At 43.2% G+C, this 16197-nt stretch overlaps 1 protein-coding gene across 4 annotated transcripts in view; it reads left to right on the top strand.

Moving 5' to 3' along the window:
* The window catches only part of TBC1D1 (TBC1 domain family member 1), a 241174-nt gene that overhangs the window by 149445 nt on the left and 75532 nt on the right, over positions 1-16197 (top strand). For all 4 annotated transcript variants that reach the window (XM_077279915.1, XM_077279920.1, XM_077279916.1 and 1 more), the window contains 5 exons: positions 2804-3328; positions 3747-3836; positions 10746-10850; positions 12024-12156; positions 13965-14056. In XM_077279915.1, the coding sequence (XP_077136030.1) occupies positions 2804-3328; positions 3747-3836; positions 10746-10850; positions 12024-12156; positions 13965-14056 (945 nt within the window). The remainder of the gene's footprint in view (positions 1-2803; positions 3329-3746; positions 3837-10745; positions 10851-12023; positions 12157-13964; positions 14057-16197) is intronic.

Here is a 16197-nt window from a genome sequence, read left to right as displayed (position 1 = left end):
TACAGGGACTCCACATCGCAGGTAACCAATAACATGTCGTCCTCCAGATGTACCCCCTCCAGTTTCCTCAGAATGTCGGTTGTGTCCTTTGTATAGGAAGGTAGAGTTTCCACACATCCTTGTAAGTAGAAGTCAATATATTTACAGAGGGGTTCACAAAGACCCCCAATCCCTGAGACTATAGGTCTCCCAGGTGGGTTTTGGGGGTCTTTGTGAATTTTTGGGAGGAGGTAGAATGTTGGTGTAACTGGACAATCTTGTGTTAGAGAATCTTTTAATTTATTAGTAATTACACCTCTTCTCACACAATTTTCCAAAATATCAGCCAGTTCATTTTTGAATTGGAGTACAGGGTTCTGATCAAGGCGCCTATAGCAAGCCGGAGAATTCAGCTGTTTAAATGCCTCTTTTTCATAAGCAGTTGTCGGCCACAACACTATATTTCTACCCTTATCTGCCCTTTTGATCACTATGTCTGTAAGAGAGGAAAGTTCTTTTAATGGCTTTTCTTTGAACATTTGTGAGGTTGTCTTTTTTAATTGTATTGTCAAGACGTTCAAATTCCTTTTTCACAATCTTGACAAATATTTCAACCTGTGGACAGGCAGATAGTGGGGGGAAAGGTACGAGAAGTGCGGAATAAATGCGACGGTATTGGAAATTTATCTAGATTTTCTTCCTCGACATGTTCTCTAGCTAGAGATTCTAGATCATATAATGCCTGCACTTCTGTATCCGTAGTCATAGATGTATCTAAACTAAAATGTTTTTTAAAAATTAGTTTCCGTGCAAAAAGGTCTAAATCTTTGACCGCCATAAAATAATCAAATTTATTTACGGGGGCAAAGGAAAGACCCTTTGATAGAACATCGTATTGTGTCTTGGTCAGAACATGATTGGAAAGATTAATTACCTTTAGTGTTTCTTTCTCTGTGGTTGTTTCTTGTCCCTGAAATTGTAGGGGCGGTTGGATCTTTTGACCATTGGGGTTAGTAAATGTAGGCCTGGAGTAGAGTCTTCTTGAAGATCCTCCTCTCCTGGTCTCGAGCGTTTGCCTAAAAAACCCTCTCCACATTCTCCTTCTGAGATAGTCGAAACGCTTGATATTGACACTGAGCGATTTCTTTGTTTGGGTGTTCTAGATTTTCAACGATAGACTTTATTAGCCTGGTAGTCTCCAAGATCTCTTTGGAATTTTTTGATTTTATTTTGTTGGATTTCTATTTCCCACTTATCAAGATCTTGCTTTAATGTCGTATCAAAGGTTTTTAAATCCTCTGTACTTAATTTATTCTGTAGTTTCTCCCGTATTGATTCAATCTCTTTTTCAAGATTATCTATAGTTTTTTTTTGTCAAAACCTATTAGGAGTTCTAATAAAGTGCAAGAGCACTTAGAAAGAGTCTCTTCCCATTTAGAGGTGAAAGAATGATCCTCTACGTTGAGAGTTGGGAACAACTGAATTCTAAGACCTCTAGGTATGATGTCTTTTTGCAGGTAATTCTCAAGTGCAGCCTTATTCCACCACACCTTAGCCCTCTTTTTCAGAGTGTCCTTAATTTTTAGCTTCAAGTCTTTAATATCTATAGTTTCGGTGTCCACAATGGACCTCTCACCAAATACCGTCCCAAGCTGTGATACCCAGGCCTTATCACGTTTTTTATAGTCCATAAAGCTAGAAGAAGAATCTGTAAAAACAGATATTGGTTAACAACAAAACCTATGAATTTATACTTCCAAATATATAAAAAAAAACTCCCAAAAACATCAATCGATGTATTCACATTTTACCTATCGCCACATAGTCGTAGATTTGCCACAACATCATAATGTTGCTTTGTGCATCCCTTGCTATATGCCAAGGGATGCCACGTACAGTGGCATGTAAAACTTTGGACGCCCCTGGTCAAAATTACTGTTATTGTGAACTGTTAAGCAAGTTGAAGATTAAACGATCTCTAAAAGGTCTAAAGTTACAGATGACACATTTCCTTTTGTATTTTTTATTTTTTTTTTTGCCTAAAATACATTTTAAAAGTTACAAAAAGGAAAATGGGCGGATGCAAAAGTTTGGGCACCCTGCACAGTTAGTATCTAGTAACACTCACAGCTTGTAAACACTTTTTGTAGCCAGACAAGAGTCTTTCAATTCTTGTTTGATGGATTTTCATCCATTCTTTCTTGGAGAATCCTTCCAGCTCTGAACAGCAGAACAATGTACGACAGGAATCTCAGTCTGCTAATTCTTTCTGAATGTCTTTTGCAGTCAATGAGGGTTCTGATTTGCCTCTCTAGCAATCCTACCAGCAGCTCTCACTGAAATTTAGCTTGGTCTTCCAGACCTTATCTTGACCACCACTGTTATTGCTGTCTGCCATTTCTTAATTACATTTTGAAGTGAGGAAAGGGCATCTAAAAAAACCTCTTTGCTATCTTCTTATAGCCTTCTCCTTCGTGGTGCTCCACCACGTTCAGAGTGCTAGGCTGCTGCTTGGACAAAGCCATAGCTGCTGTTTTTTGGCACAAGGTTAAGAATGCTGGGTTTTTATAAAGTTGGGAAATTTGCATCACTTGACCTTTCCTAATGATGATGGTAAACAAGCCATAACCCTAACAGGCTAAACCTTGGTCAAAGATGTGAGCACACTCATCTTCAAGGGTGCCCAAACTTTTGCATCCACCCATTTTTAAGTTTTTGTTGTGCAGTGGTTAGGCTTTAGTTAGATAGAATTTGCCCATGTTGTTTTTGAGAAAGTGTTAATTTATCTTTATGTGATTAATAGAACCCACATCTTGTATTTTAGGTGCCTGAGATAATTGGCTCAATCAGACAAGCTGGAAAACTAGCACGGCAAGAAGAAATCCATTCTCATTTATGTGATGGGGACGACTCTTTCTCGAAAAAGTTTGAGGTCTTGTTCTGTGGCCGAGTTATTGTAGCTCACAAGAAGGCACCGCCTGCTCTCATCGATGAATGTATTGACAAGTTCAACCATGTCAGCTGTAGCAAACAGAAATTCAACGGCGATCCTCCTCCTTCTCCTCCTCAACAGTCAGACGCCAGCACCGGAATCCGTTTTGGAGACAAATTACGTTCTGTTTTCCAGTCGACCTTTACTGAGGATGATAAAAATAAACCTATACGTAAATCTTACTCTCAGCCTGGATTAAGGACTAACTCGTTTATAAGAGAATGGGAAGACGGTCGGCACAGCCTTCCAGGATCTTTTGAGGAATATGACCATTCTGTGGATTTACAAAGTTCTGGTGAAGTTCGGAACTTTGTGCAGCCGACTGACATGGCGGAAAATCAGACTATGCTGTTCACGGTATGAAACGAGACATCGCTCAGGTTAAATGATTAGAGTTCACCACAAAGTCAATATACACAGAAGTTTTTCAAATTGATTTTTTTTTTTTCTGTAGATATCTATCCTTCTTGCCCAACAGCCTAAACTTCAAAAATCATCTAGTTACCACCTAAATTCTGCACCATTTAATTACTTTTTGATGCTAATAGATGTGACTTACAAGCACACATGGCCATGTAGCATTCCCAGGCCAGAATAGCGGCATGGCGTAGATCTTGATGGCAGGATTATTTTGTCTAAAAGTCCCCCTCGGGGACTGGACCTGATAGGTTTCAGTTTCCTTTACTGATCAATGTTGTTGGAGACGGTTTGTTATCCATTTTATGGACTCTTCCATTATATGATGTTGGATTAATTTTATATTTTTTGTTTCCAGATTGGTCAGTCAGAGGTTTACCTCATCAGCCCTGACACAAAGAAGATTGTTATAGAAAAGGGCTTTAAAGAAATCTCCTTTTGTTCTCAGGTGAGTCCTTCAGTATGTTACAAGGGACTATCAATGGTAGAGAAATTGTCAAAAATCCTGAAAATTCCACTTTGTTCACCGTCACTATTGGATTGGTGATGGGATGCCAGTTTTCTGTATATAGAGGAGTGTTCTCTGAGGCTGTTGGCACGCCCTGGCGCTTCCGCCGCTCACTATGCAGAGCATTTGTGTCGAGCCGGCTGGAGTAGGACGTGTGGTAAGGGGCACACCAACTCTCAGACCCTCGCGATTCATTAAGAAACCTGCACCTGTTATCGGGAGCATCTAACTCCAACATGTCCTCTCCAGTCTTGATGATTCGGTGCCGTATTTTCTATGCTTCTTTAAACGATGCCCAATATAAAAATAGGCATAAAAATGTTTAAATATTCAAATAAGTTGAAAGTTCATTTACTAATATATGCAAAAAAAATAATGTTCCTGGCCAGGAAGGGGGCAAATGGCGCGTTTCTAAACCGGCTAAAATAGCTGGGAATGAAGTGACTAGAACAATTAGTCACAGAGGTAGGCCCCGCCTCGCTCTACTAGGCTGATGCCGGCCTCTCCCCGTGTGTCTGGGGACAGGTCTCAGTTTAGCTGAGGCAGGTAAGGGGAAGACATCAGGGACCTTTCTTTATATTCCATTTATCATGGTCGTACATGTCTGGCCGCCTTTTTAAGTGTATCTCTGAATTGATGGAGCTGGTGACTCGTTTTGCATAAATAAAGTAGTTTTCTTTATTGAGTCAATAAAATCGACAGTGGCCCAGTAATTTCCTAATATCACATGCAGGTACAGAACGAACTGAAGCTGCTCTACCATGTGAGGACCCACCAAGCAATTCTTTACTTTAATTTTCAAGTATTTTATGATCTGTTCACACAGGTTTTTTTTTGTTTTTTTATGTGAATTTTTCAGGCGGAAAAATCGACATTAAAATATATATGTAAATAATATAAGATTATTATTTTTACCCTTCGCCACGACAGCACCCCACATGAGAGAGAGGGATCCGCCCCATAGGAACAGGAAACCTACAGAATAAAAGGAGGCGGTCCCCTCTCCTCCTCAGTTTAGGTTTCCTGTTCCTACAGGGACCCGGCTTACCTACAGATGAAGAGGATCCCTGGGCCATGCACCCGCCTGCGTCGGTATCTGAGGGAACGGCAGGGGCTGCGGTTCCAGAAGCAGCGGCGGGGGAGCCCCTGCTTGCAGCCTCCCCCCTCGTCTGGCCAAGCATCCACGGTCCGGGTCCGGTCACCGTGGGTCCGCCCGGCACCGTGAGGACGCGCGCGCTGCAGCGGCCGGCTTAATATCCCTAGCCGCCGCATGGTGAGTAAGAGCGGCGCGTCTAACCCGGAAGTCGCTGGAGCACTTCCGGGTTGGTCCGGGGAGGCAGGAGAATGGGCGGCAGTTTTAAAAATGCAGCGCTAGCGTCGGGCCGGTGTGTGTAAGATGGCTTCACCGGCCGACGATGCGCACTTGCCCGCAGTGCAACAGCGTTCTCCTAGCAAGGAGAGGAGCGCTAGGAGCAGCACAAAGAGTGGTGATCGACCTCCAGGGAAGGGTTCTACCACCAAACGAAATCCGCCTCCAGAACCGGTACCTGTCAGCTTCACTGGGTGAGTTTTTGAAAGAGTCTCTTCCTATATGCTGATATATGTTCCTCCTGTATCCTTCCTCTAGACTAAGAAAAGGACACACAAGTCCAAGCACAAGGAATGTGCTTTATGTACACAGCCCCTCCCGGATGATTATGTCAAAAAACTATGTTCGGAGTGTATCGTGCAAACCTTACGACAGGAAAACATAATGACTCCGTCAGATGTCCGAGCTATAATCCGGGAAGAAATGCAGGGGTTGGCGCAGACTAGTACTACCAGTACCCGTCAGCCTAGTAGGTCCAAATCTCCGGGCAGTTCACAGTCAGAGGACGTATGTATATCCTCAGACGAAGCGGAATCCCAGCCGAGCTCATCCGAGGCTGAAGGGGGACTTTGTCTTCCCAACAGCAGTGTGGACAATTTAATAAAATCGGTCAGAAGCACGATGGGGTGCTCAGAGGAGAAAGGAAGTAAAACGGCTCAGGATATCATGTTCGCGGGGTTAGGACAGAAAAAACGTAGGTCCTTCCCCGTAATAAAAACTATTAAAGAAATAGTAAAAAAAGAGTGGGATAAGCAAAATAGAGGTTTTCTACCATCATCCTCTAAAAGACGCTATCCCTTCAGTGACGAGGAACTAAATACCTGGTCAAAGGTGCCGAAGGTGGATGCCGCTGTAGCCTCCACAACCAAACAGTCGGTCTTACCGGTGGAAGATTCAGGAGTCCTGACAGACCCGCTGGATCGTAAAGCGGAAGCTTTACTAAAAAGGTCGTGGGAAGCCAACACGGGGGCGTTCAGACCCGCCATATCCAGCACCTGCACTGCAAGGTCACTGCTAGTGTGGATGGAGCAATTGGAGGAACAGATTAGAGGTAGAACTTCGAGAGAGTCAATCCTGCCGAAATTCCCTCTAATCAAAGAAGCAGTAGCATTCCTGGCTGATGCCTCTGTGGACTCGCTACGCCTAGCAGCCAGGTCAGCCGGCCTAGTGAACACAGCCCGGCGAGCACTCTGGCTAAAGAACTGGAAAGGGGACGCACAGGCCAAAGCAAAACTTTGTGCGATCCCCTGCCAGGGTGAGTTCCTTTTCGGAAAAGCACTGGATGAGCTCCTAAGTAAAGCAGGTGAAAGGAAAAAAGGCTTCCCTAACCAGTATCTTCCATCCTACAGGAGAGCCTTCAAAAGACGTCCCTTTACCAGGAACAAGCCGTTCGAACAAAGGGAGCGATGGGAATCGAAGGACCCGAAGCAAAAAGGTGCCTTTTTTAGCGGGTCCCATAACCCGAAACGCAAATACCGCTAACCAGGAGGTAGGCGGCAGATTGAAATTCTTCTTCCCCAGATGGGAACAAATAACATCCAGCCAGTGGATTCTGGACATTGTACAATACGGCCTAAAATTGGAATTTGAGCGAATCCCTTGGGATTCCTTTATAGTAACATCTCCAAAAGGTCAAGACCAACAAAGGGCTCTGGAATCAGAGATCCTATCTCTTCTGTCTAAAAAAGTCCTGATAGAAGTTCCCCAAGACCAAGAAGGGAGGGGGTTCTATTCCCCTTTATTCTTGATCAATAAGCCTGATGGTTCATTTAGAACCATCATAAACCTCAAGAGGTTAAATGCCTTCCTGCGTAATCATACCTTCAAAATGGAATCTATTAGTTCAACCATAAAACTCTTGTTTCCTAGGTGTGTCATGGCCGGAATAGACTTAAAGGATGCTTATTATCATCTTCCCATACATCCGGAACATCAAAAGTATCTAAGGGTAGCAGTCATCTGGAAGGACAGGTTCGTCACTTTCAGTATGTTGCAATGCCATTTGGGCTTTCTATGGCTCCCCGCATCTTCACTAAGGTGATATTAGAAGTAATGGCTCATCTACGTCAACAAGATACCTTGATAATACCCTACCTAGATGACTTTCTAGTGGTGGGAAATTCCATGCTTCAGTGTAAAACTCGTCTATCTAATACGATCTCGTCCCTACAGGAGTTAGGTTGGATCATCAACTTAGAAAAATCCCGGCTGAATCCAGAAACCGTCCAGACATTTCTAGGAATCCAGCTAGACTCAGTAAGTCAGAGATGCTTCCTCCCCCAGGCAAAGAAACTGACTATACAATCAAGGGTATCAGACGCAATACGCAACCCCTACATGACACTAAGGAAGAGCATGTCCTTACTGGGGTCCTTATCATCATGTATCCCTGCTGTACCATGGGCACAATTTCATACTCGTCAATTACAGTATGAGGTATTGTCGGCTCAGGGTAAAAACGGACATCTAGAAAGCAAAATAACTCTTTCCAAAGATGTCTTAGAATCACTATCCTGGTGGCTAGACATGGACCACCTCTCAGAGGGTGTGCCATGGATAATAGACCCGTCTAAAATAATTACCACTGACGCCAGCCCTATTGGGTGGGGAGCACATATGAAAAACAGTCTGGCCCAAGATACTTGGGACCAGGCAGAATTGTCATGTTCCTCCAATTGGAAGGAGTTAAAAGCGGTAGAATGTGCCTTAAATCACTTTCTTCCGCAGATTCAAGGAGCAGATGTAAGAATTTACTCGGACAATTCCACCACAGTGGCATATGTGAATCGTCAGGGTGGCACAAGATCAGGAAGTCTAATGACCATAGCTGCAGACATCTTTCAGCTGGCAGAGACTCATCTAACATCCCTAACAGCCCTGCATATCAGAGGTGTAGAAAACATCAGGGCAGACTACCTCAGCCGAAACGAGCTACGTCAAGGGGAATGGACCTTAAACAGATCCATATTCAGTGTGATAACAGAGTCATGGGGGATACCACAAATCGACCTATTTGCCACAAGAGACAACCGGCAAGTAAAAAGGTTCGCTTCCCTGAACGTCATGGATCACCCAGATATGTTGGACTCTCTCCACCATCCTTGGAGGTTCCAGCTGGCATATGCCTTTCCTCCAATGTCTCTGATTCCTCTAGTGATCAGAAAAATCAGGAGAGAACAAGCAAGAGTGATCCTCATTGCACCATTCTGGCCGAAAAGACCATGGTTCTCTTGTCTCCAGACCATGTGCCTATGCGATCCATGGATCCTCCCATCAGACAAGGAACTGCTGTCCCAAGGCCCCTTTTTCCACCCGCAAGTGAAAGGTCTTCACTTGACGGCGTGGAATTTGAGAGGCAACTACTAAGATCAAGAGGGTTCTCAGCAGAACTAGTTAACACCCTCTTATTGAGCAGGAAAAGATCTACCACCCTAATATATAGTAGGGTATGGAATAAATTTTTAGACTTTCACGCAGTACCGTTCACTAAGCAAGTTCCAATCACACCTATTTTAGAGTTCTTGCAGAAAGGCCGAGAGTTAGGATTATCTGTAAATACCTTGAGAGTTCAGGTCTCGGCATTAGGAGCCCTATATGGATGCAATATAGCAGCTAATAGGTGGATCTCCAGATTCATAAAATCTTGTGAACGTAGTAAACCGGTCCATATCCCCCGTCTACCCCCGTGGGATTTAAATCTAGTGCTAGAGGCTTTAACTAGCTCCCCATTTGAGCCACTAGATTCAATACCTTTAAAAATCCTGACATATAAAGTAGCCCTCTTGGTAGCCCTAACCTCAGCTAGACGGGTTAGCGACATCCAGGCCCTATCAGTAGACCCACCCTTCTTACTGATATTCCAGGATCGGATAGTCCTAAAACCAGACCCCTCATACCTCCCTAAGGTAGCGTCCACCTACCACAGGTCCCAAGAGATATTTCTCCCTTCCTTTTTTGATCCACCTGTAACTCCAGAAGAGCATAAATTCCACACCTTAGATGTCAGAAGAGCCATCCTGACCTATATAGAAAGGTGTCAGACATGGAGGGAGAGTAGGGCTCTGTTTATCTCCTTTCAGGGCCACAAGAAAGGACATGGGGTCACGAGAGCTACCATATCTCGATGGATCAGAGATGCTATCTGCTTGGCCTATACATCAAAAGGCGAGATTCCTCCAGCGGGTATTAAAGCGCACTCGACACGAGCCATGGCTTCCTCCTGGGCGGAACAAGCGGATGTACCGATCCATTTAATATGTAAGGCCGCAACTTGGTCTACACCTTCTACCTTTTACAACCATTATAGACTTGATCTATCTGCATCTTCTGATCTGACCTTTGGTAGAGCTGTTCTTAATACAGTAATCCCACCCAAATAATGAATCTCTGAAAATCTCTCATGTGGGGTGCTGTCGTGGCGAAGGGTAAAAAGCCGGATTACTCACCGGTAATGCTCTTTTAATGAGTCCACGACAGCACCCATTTACTACCCTCCCTAAGTTATGCACAGCTCTTCCTTTTAAATTCACAAATAATGGTTGTATAGAGTTTAAGATATTTTGCTGAATAAGAATTAATACTAAAGCTTTTGCGGTTCCCTTTTTGTACTCTGTAAACTAAACTGAGGAGGAGAGGGGACCGCCTCCTTTTATTCTGTAGGTTTCCTGTTCCTATGGGGCGGATCCCTCTCTCTCATGTGGGGTGCTGTCGTGGACTCATTAAAAGAGCATTACCGGTGAGTAATCCGGCTTATTATTTTAAAGCCATATCTGTCCTATATTGCTTTGTTTTTTTTGCTTTAAAAAAAAAAATGCAGAATGACCAGATGTGAGCACAGCCTAAGGATGCTTGTTTCTAATAATCAGCCAGTGTGTGTGTGTATGTATATGTGTGTGTGTGTGTATGTATATATATATACACACACACACACACACACACACACACACACACACACACACACACACACACACACACACACACACACACGTATGGTATATCTTTTAAGATACACTTTAAAAATAGCTCATAATCTTAAGCACGGACAACAATAGTCATAAAGTGCGCTTAGTGCCAGCGCTCATAATAAATCACTCTCTCAATAAGCTTCCAATGGTTCCAAACAGGGTCCTCGGCACAGAAAACAGGAGCTTAAATGCAGGGTAGATAGTGTTCCTAGTCTCCCTGTTATACGCTTACAAGAGCAGTGACCAAATGTGTGTCTATACATACACACTCACACTAACATAGAGCCACATTCAGTCATGTTGGGCTGAACCAGTCAATATTGGTGGGTTCAGCAGACATTAGGTTGGTTTATATGGGGGGCTGAATTACAAAGATGGGTCATCAGATTGGTTGACATCCCATTTTAAATCTTTGGATTTAGGTTAGTTTGTTTTATTTTCTAGAAAAAAACAAACTATTTATTGTTTGCTCTCTTACAAGCTCCGCAGATGGTTATTGTGTAATTTTGTTTTTAGGGCATCCAGCACGTCGATCACTTTGGTTTCATCTGCAGGGAGCCCGTACTCACTGGGGGCTGTCACTTTGTCTGCTATGTTTTTCAGTGTACTAATGAAGCACTGGTAAGTCCATACATCATTGTGTTATGATTGCGATTCCTAGTTATGTACTAGCTCGTCAGCATACAGGCCGTATCAGATAATCACATGGTCCTTAAAGGAATTGTCCAGGTTTGGCATGAAAGTTTTCAGTCACTCTTGAGTCCCCAGACGTGTGAATCCTCACGTTGTGCACAGTAGAGATACATATACTTTGAGCCACTTACTGACTAGACTGCACGGACTCTCTCAATTCACTTGTAAAGAACAAGGTTGCACACATCTAGTCTGAATGTGGCTGGGAGTATGTAAATTGTATATTTGTGGTCACATGACCGCCCAGCACAAGAGAATCCTGATGGCGAGCAGTGTACAAGATGTAAGGATTCACAAGTCTGTAATCGCATAGAGTGACTGCAGACTTTGGTGCCAAACCTGGACAACCCCTTTAATAATCCCACGCAAATTTTAGACTAAAATCAGTCTAATCTGCCAATACTGGTAAGATAGCTTGTTTATCATATATGGGGGGTCACCCAACTCATCCCTGGAATATGTAGGTAGATCCATACCCACATCTGTCCTTCAGGCCATCATCCACAGGTCAGGGGGAAAGTTGGATGAGGTCAACTCTCATTGTTTAGATTTAAATACTCAATCTGCATAGTTTGTCCTTCACCCATTGTAGAATTCCATTTAGCTCGTTGATCTGCAAAGAGTGATCAACTTGTTTGCAAACATCGATTATTCCATGACCCTGTGTCCCTGTCCTCCAAGGATAGCAGCACAATAATCAATTCAAGAGTCAATGTTTAGGCTCATATGAACAACAGCCTATGTCTCTTAACCTATTGAAAAATACGTCTGGCCTAATTAAGAATAAATGCTGTTGTCACATGTTTAATAATGAGAAATAACATAGGAAAAATTATTGAGCATGCTTACTGAAATTTATTAAAGCCTTTGTTTGTAATGAAGCTTCAAGACTCCTCCAGTATGGAGAAACTAGTCACATGGTGTGATTCTTCTATTGTGGGCCATTGAGAAGGTACATGTGTATTAGAACATACTACTAATAGGAAAGTGTTATAGGACCATCTTTGTAATAGTTGGGCTATGAACCGATCTCCACGAACAAGATTTGGATTTCCTAGGTAACTTTTTATTCCATTGTTCCTTTGTATCCTGTTGTTGCAGGTGGACGAGATCATGCTGACCTTAAAGCAGGCTTTTAGTGTAGCTGCTGTGCAGCAGAATACAAAGCCTCATATGCTCCTGTGTGACGGGTGTCCCATGCAATGCATGCACAAACTCTGCGAGAAAATAGAAGGTAGGTAATAGTATGGGATTAGTGAAAACCAGAGCTTGGATTTTTATTGCGGTGGGCAACGTTTGGCTACTGTTTTCTCTGCCTCGGTAAAACTTATGACTTTTGAAACCGTTCTTGTGTGCACAGACTTTTCCCATCTCATTAAGGCTTCTTTCACACTTCAGTTGTTTGGCGTCAGTCACCTCCGACATAGTGACGGATCGACGGATCCGTCACAATTGTTGAGAAAACTGTTCCAACGGATCCGTTTTTTTGACGGATCCGTTACTTGGGGGTTGTCTGGGAAAAGTATCTACTTTTTGGAGCATGTGCGCAATTGAAAAAACGGATTGGGGCGACGGATCTGCCGAAATGACGGTCGCGACGGATCCATCGCCCATAGGCGGCCATTCTATGGAATGACGGACGCGACGGATGCGCCGCGAACCGTCATTTCGGCGTTGACAAAAAACGTTTCAATGTCCGTCTATGTCTAGACAACGTCCGCCAAATTTCGACGGATCCGTCGCATGACGGATGGAACTGACGACCATCCGTCACAATCCGTCGCCAATGCAAGTCTATGGGAAAATAGCGGATCCGCCAAAAAAAAATGACGGATCCGTTATTTGAGGAAACTGGCGGTTTTAGACTGACGCCAAAAAACTGAAGTGTGAAAGAGGCCTTAGACGTCCTGACACTGACAACTTGGCTGTAGGTGATCACCTCTGCAGCCAATGATTTGCGGTAGCGGTCACTTGTCTGTGGCAGAACCTCATTGCTGGAGCACGCAGCACAGACACCATAAGGAGACGTGATTGATTGTGTCAAAAATCTGGGGCATGTTTTTAGATGAAAAAAAAAAAATACACCAGGTTTATCTGATGTTAGGAAAGGGACAGTAGTAGAGGGGGAAAAACCCAAGACAGTCAAATGGCCAATATCTCGCCCCTGATGAAGCCATAATTTTAGTGGCGATGCACGTGGAGTTTGTCCACCCCACTGTTTAGTTGGGTTCCGCCATTTCAGGTTTTCTTTGTTCCAACAATGTCTCTTGTTGGGTTTTCATTATTCAAGATGGTATTTATTGCATGACAGATAATTGACATATTTGTCTGTGTGTATATTTCAATTGCTGTTAACTTGAACTCCTATATTGTGATTCTTACAATGTAATTGTTGTTGATCACACTTGGTGCCCCCCCCTCCCCCCATATAACCCTGTTCATATAGACAGTGGGGATCTTGTTTCAGATCTACTTGATCCTGTTAAAGCTTTGTAGCCAGTTGTGCCTCTTAGATGGTTTTTATATTGTCTGCTCGTCTCTTTTCTTATTTTATATTGCTTGGTGGATCCCTGAATTCGCACACTTCTTTTCTTTCTCCTTAATGCCTTGTTCACTGGTATGCGATGGGTTGATCCCAATAGTTACATATGTTAGTGGTGCCCTCCTACTTCTTTGTTTCAGCTTGCCCCTCTTGTGATAGGTCTTCATACATCACTTCTGTCAATGTCCTAAAGTATGGTTTCACAAAGTCCTATGTATCATGATTTGTTTTTTTTTCTTCCACGCACATATTCGTTCTGTTCTTGATCTGTTCAGACATGGTTTGTTCTGTAATTTCCCACATGTTAATACTTGAGTTATATAAAAAAAAAACCCTCATCCTGCTGAATTTTCGGTTGCAATATTTCTGGAATGTAGTTGGACCAAATCAGTATTGTGAAAACTAACTGAAGGCTGATTGTATGATGCGTGTCTGGAATCTGGAGGATAAATCCTGTATTTGTTGGATTACAGGGGTATAATGTTTTTTTCCCTCCGCAGGTCTCCCCTCATCCAAAACCAAGCTTGAATTACAAAAACACATCACCACATTAAACAATGATGAGCAGGCCTCTGTGTTTGAGGAAGTACAGGTAAGCCTGTAAGTGATGACTCCATAACTTCTTGTTCTTGCACAATTTTATATTCTTGATGGACACCTTGTAAATTTGTCAGTGAGGAGACTTAAAGGATCATTCCCCCAATGAAAAATATCACCTATAGACCGGATGGGTCAAAACTTTCTAATCATTGGGGGTTCTGCCACTCGGACCCCAACAATCCAAATAGTGGGGCTCTGAAATGTCTTGTCAGAATCATTCTCTATGGGACTGCCGGAGATGCCATGTACAGCTCTTACCTTTTCCCAGTAGTCCTATAGAACATTAATGGAGCAGTTAGCGCATGTGAGGCCACCACCTAAATCTGGCTTGACTTCTCACAGATCCATTCTCCTGATCAGAGGTGGTTCCACAGGTTGAAGACCCCACTGATCAAAATGTTGTCATCCATCTAGTGGATAGATGATGGCCTTTTATGTTGAGAATAGCCCTTTGTTCGTTCTCCTCCGGCCATAACATGGGCCATACCTTGCTGATTGCTGAGGTCTGATCTAGAGAAAGGGACTATGGAATGGAACAGCGGCTGCATAGAAATGACGAAGGATCTCTTCTGATTCCTCTGTTGGGAGCAAAGAATCACACCACTCCAATGTGAGGTATCGGGAACTTTCTCCGGTCTAAGAAATATCTGCGTATTACAAGACCCTCATCAGAAAGGATCCACCACGAGACTGTGCTCATATATACTACAAAAAGACAAAAAAGCACTCTGTATTGTAGCCCAATACTGGCCATTGTAAACAGGCATATCTGAGGACCTTTATGGTAGGCTTTAGAGCTTGCTCACACACTGCATTTTTCTCCCAAGTGTTTTTTTTCAATGGTAAATAAACACTGCACATTACATTACCAGCAAAGTGAATGAGATTTCTGAAATCTTGCGCACATGCTACTCATTTTATCCATTTCAGATTAGAAGCATCAGTGTTTTTATTTATTTTTTATTTTATATGCAGGATGTCAATTCTTTAAACATTTTTGCAGTGGCTTTTACCCATTCAAAGGATTGGGGGAAAATGCAAGTGGAAACTCTTCTAAAACACGTAAACAATGCACGTACTTTACTTTCCTGGTTTTAGCTTACAAATACTGAACATGTGACCGTGGCCTAACAGGCGATATTGCTGTGAGTTTTCACCAGCACATTGTTGCATATGGCGCTCAGGCTGAAGATGTTTCTGCTGATGAATGTGTGAACAGTGTTGGGATCTTGTGGATCGTGTTGCTGAAAATCGTAGAATTACATTTTGCAGCCTAAAGGGATTCTTACAAATCAATTAGAAACAGAGTGAACATGAAGTAACGAGCGCATACACGGTGTTCATCCTGTCTGTAATCTGGCGCTGGCAAGGATTGTTCTGCATCAGGGCAGAGTCCTTCAGGAAGTCCATCATCTGCTCGGCTTATCAGTAATGGTCCTACAGACTTTGTACCAATGATCTAATACTTTCAGTTCTAAGCTTTTCGTTAGTGGGAACCTTGGGATGTGCAGCTGGCTGACCCCTGGTGAGACCATGGTTTCTGTGTTGGCGTGACGTTACTTCTCATGTATGACGGTTCCTGCCCTTGTTCTCTCCACGCTCTAAGGTTCTACATGAGCGATTGCTTGGAATATGGTAGGAAAAATCCTCGTTGCGGTATCTAGTAATAGTGTCATTTTATACTGCACATCCTGCGAGTACAGGACCATGGCGAGAGTTCGGGAGATCTGATCTGTACATCTGGCCAGTGGAGAGGAAATGACTCTCAGAATGATTTCTTGGATTTATAATTGTGTTGCATGATGTCAGGTCTGCCCTGTACAATAGTCACAGAAGTCTTGATTTTTACAAGAAAGTTGACTTCTTTTTACCTACTTTTCCTTTATTGTTTTATATAGAATAACGAGTCTTCTTTGCCAGTTGCCAATGCTTTACGGGCATCTGGATTTGGGCCATGTTGGTGCCGCACGTTGCAGCCGCTTGGAGCCTGTGTTAACACTGATTTTTCTGCTTTGTCACCTACTTCTCTATGCAAAATCCTGCCTAGTTGTTGCCTGCTGGTCTAGTGCCACCTTGTGGACAACATGGCCAGAAATGTGTCTGAATTTTGTTGTTTTTTCTCAAGGTTTTCCC

Source organism: Ranitomeya variabilis, chromosome 1, assembly GCF_051348905.1.
Source record: "Ranitomeya variabilis isolate aRanVar5 chromosome 1, aRanVar5.hap1, whole genome shotgun sequence".
Lineage (NCBI taxonomy): Eukaryota > Metazoa > Chordata > Amphibia > Anura > Dendrobatidae > Ranitomeya > Ranitomeya variabilis.
The sequence above is the reverse complement of the archived record's forward strand: the minus strand, read 5'-3'. Positions and strand labels throughout refer to the sequence as shown.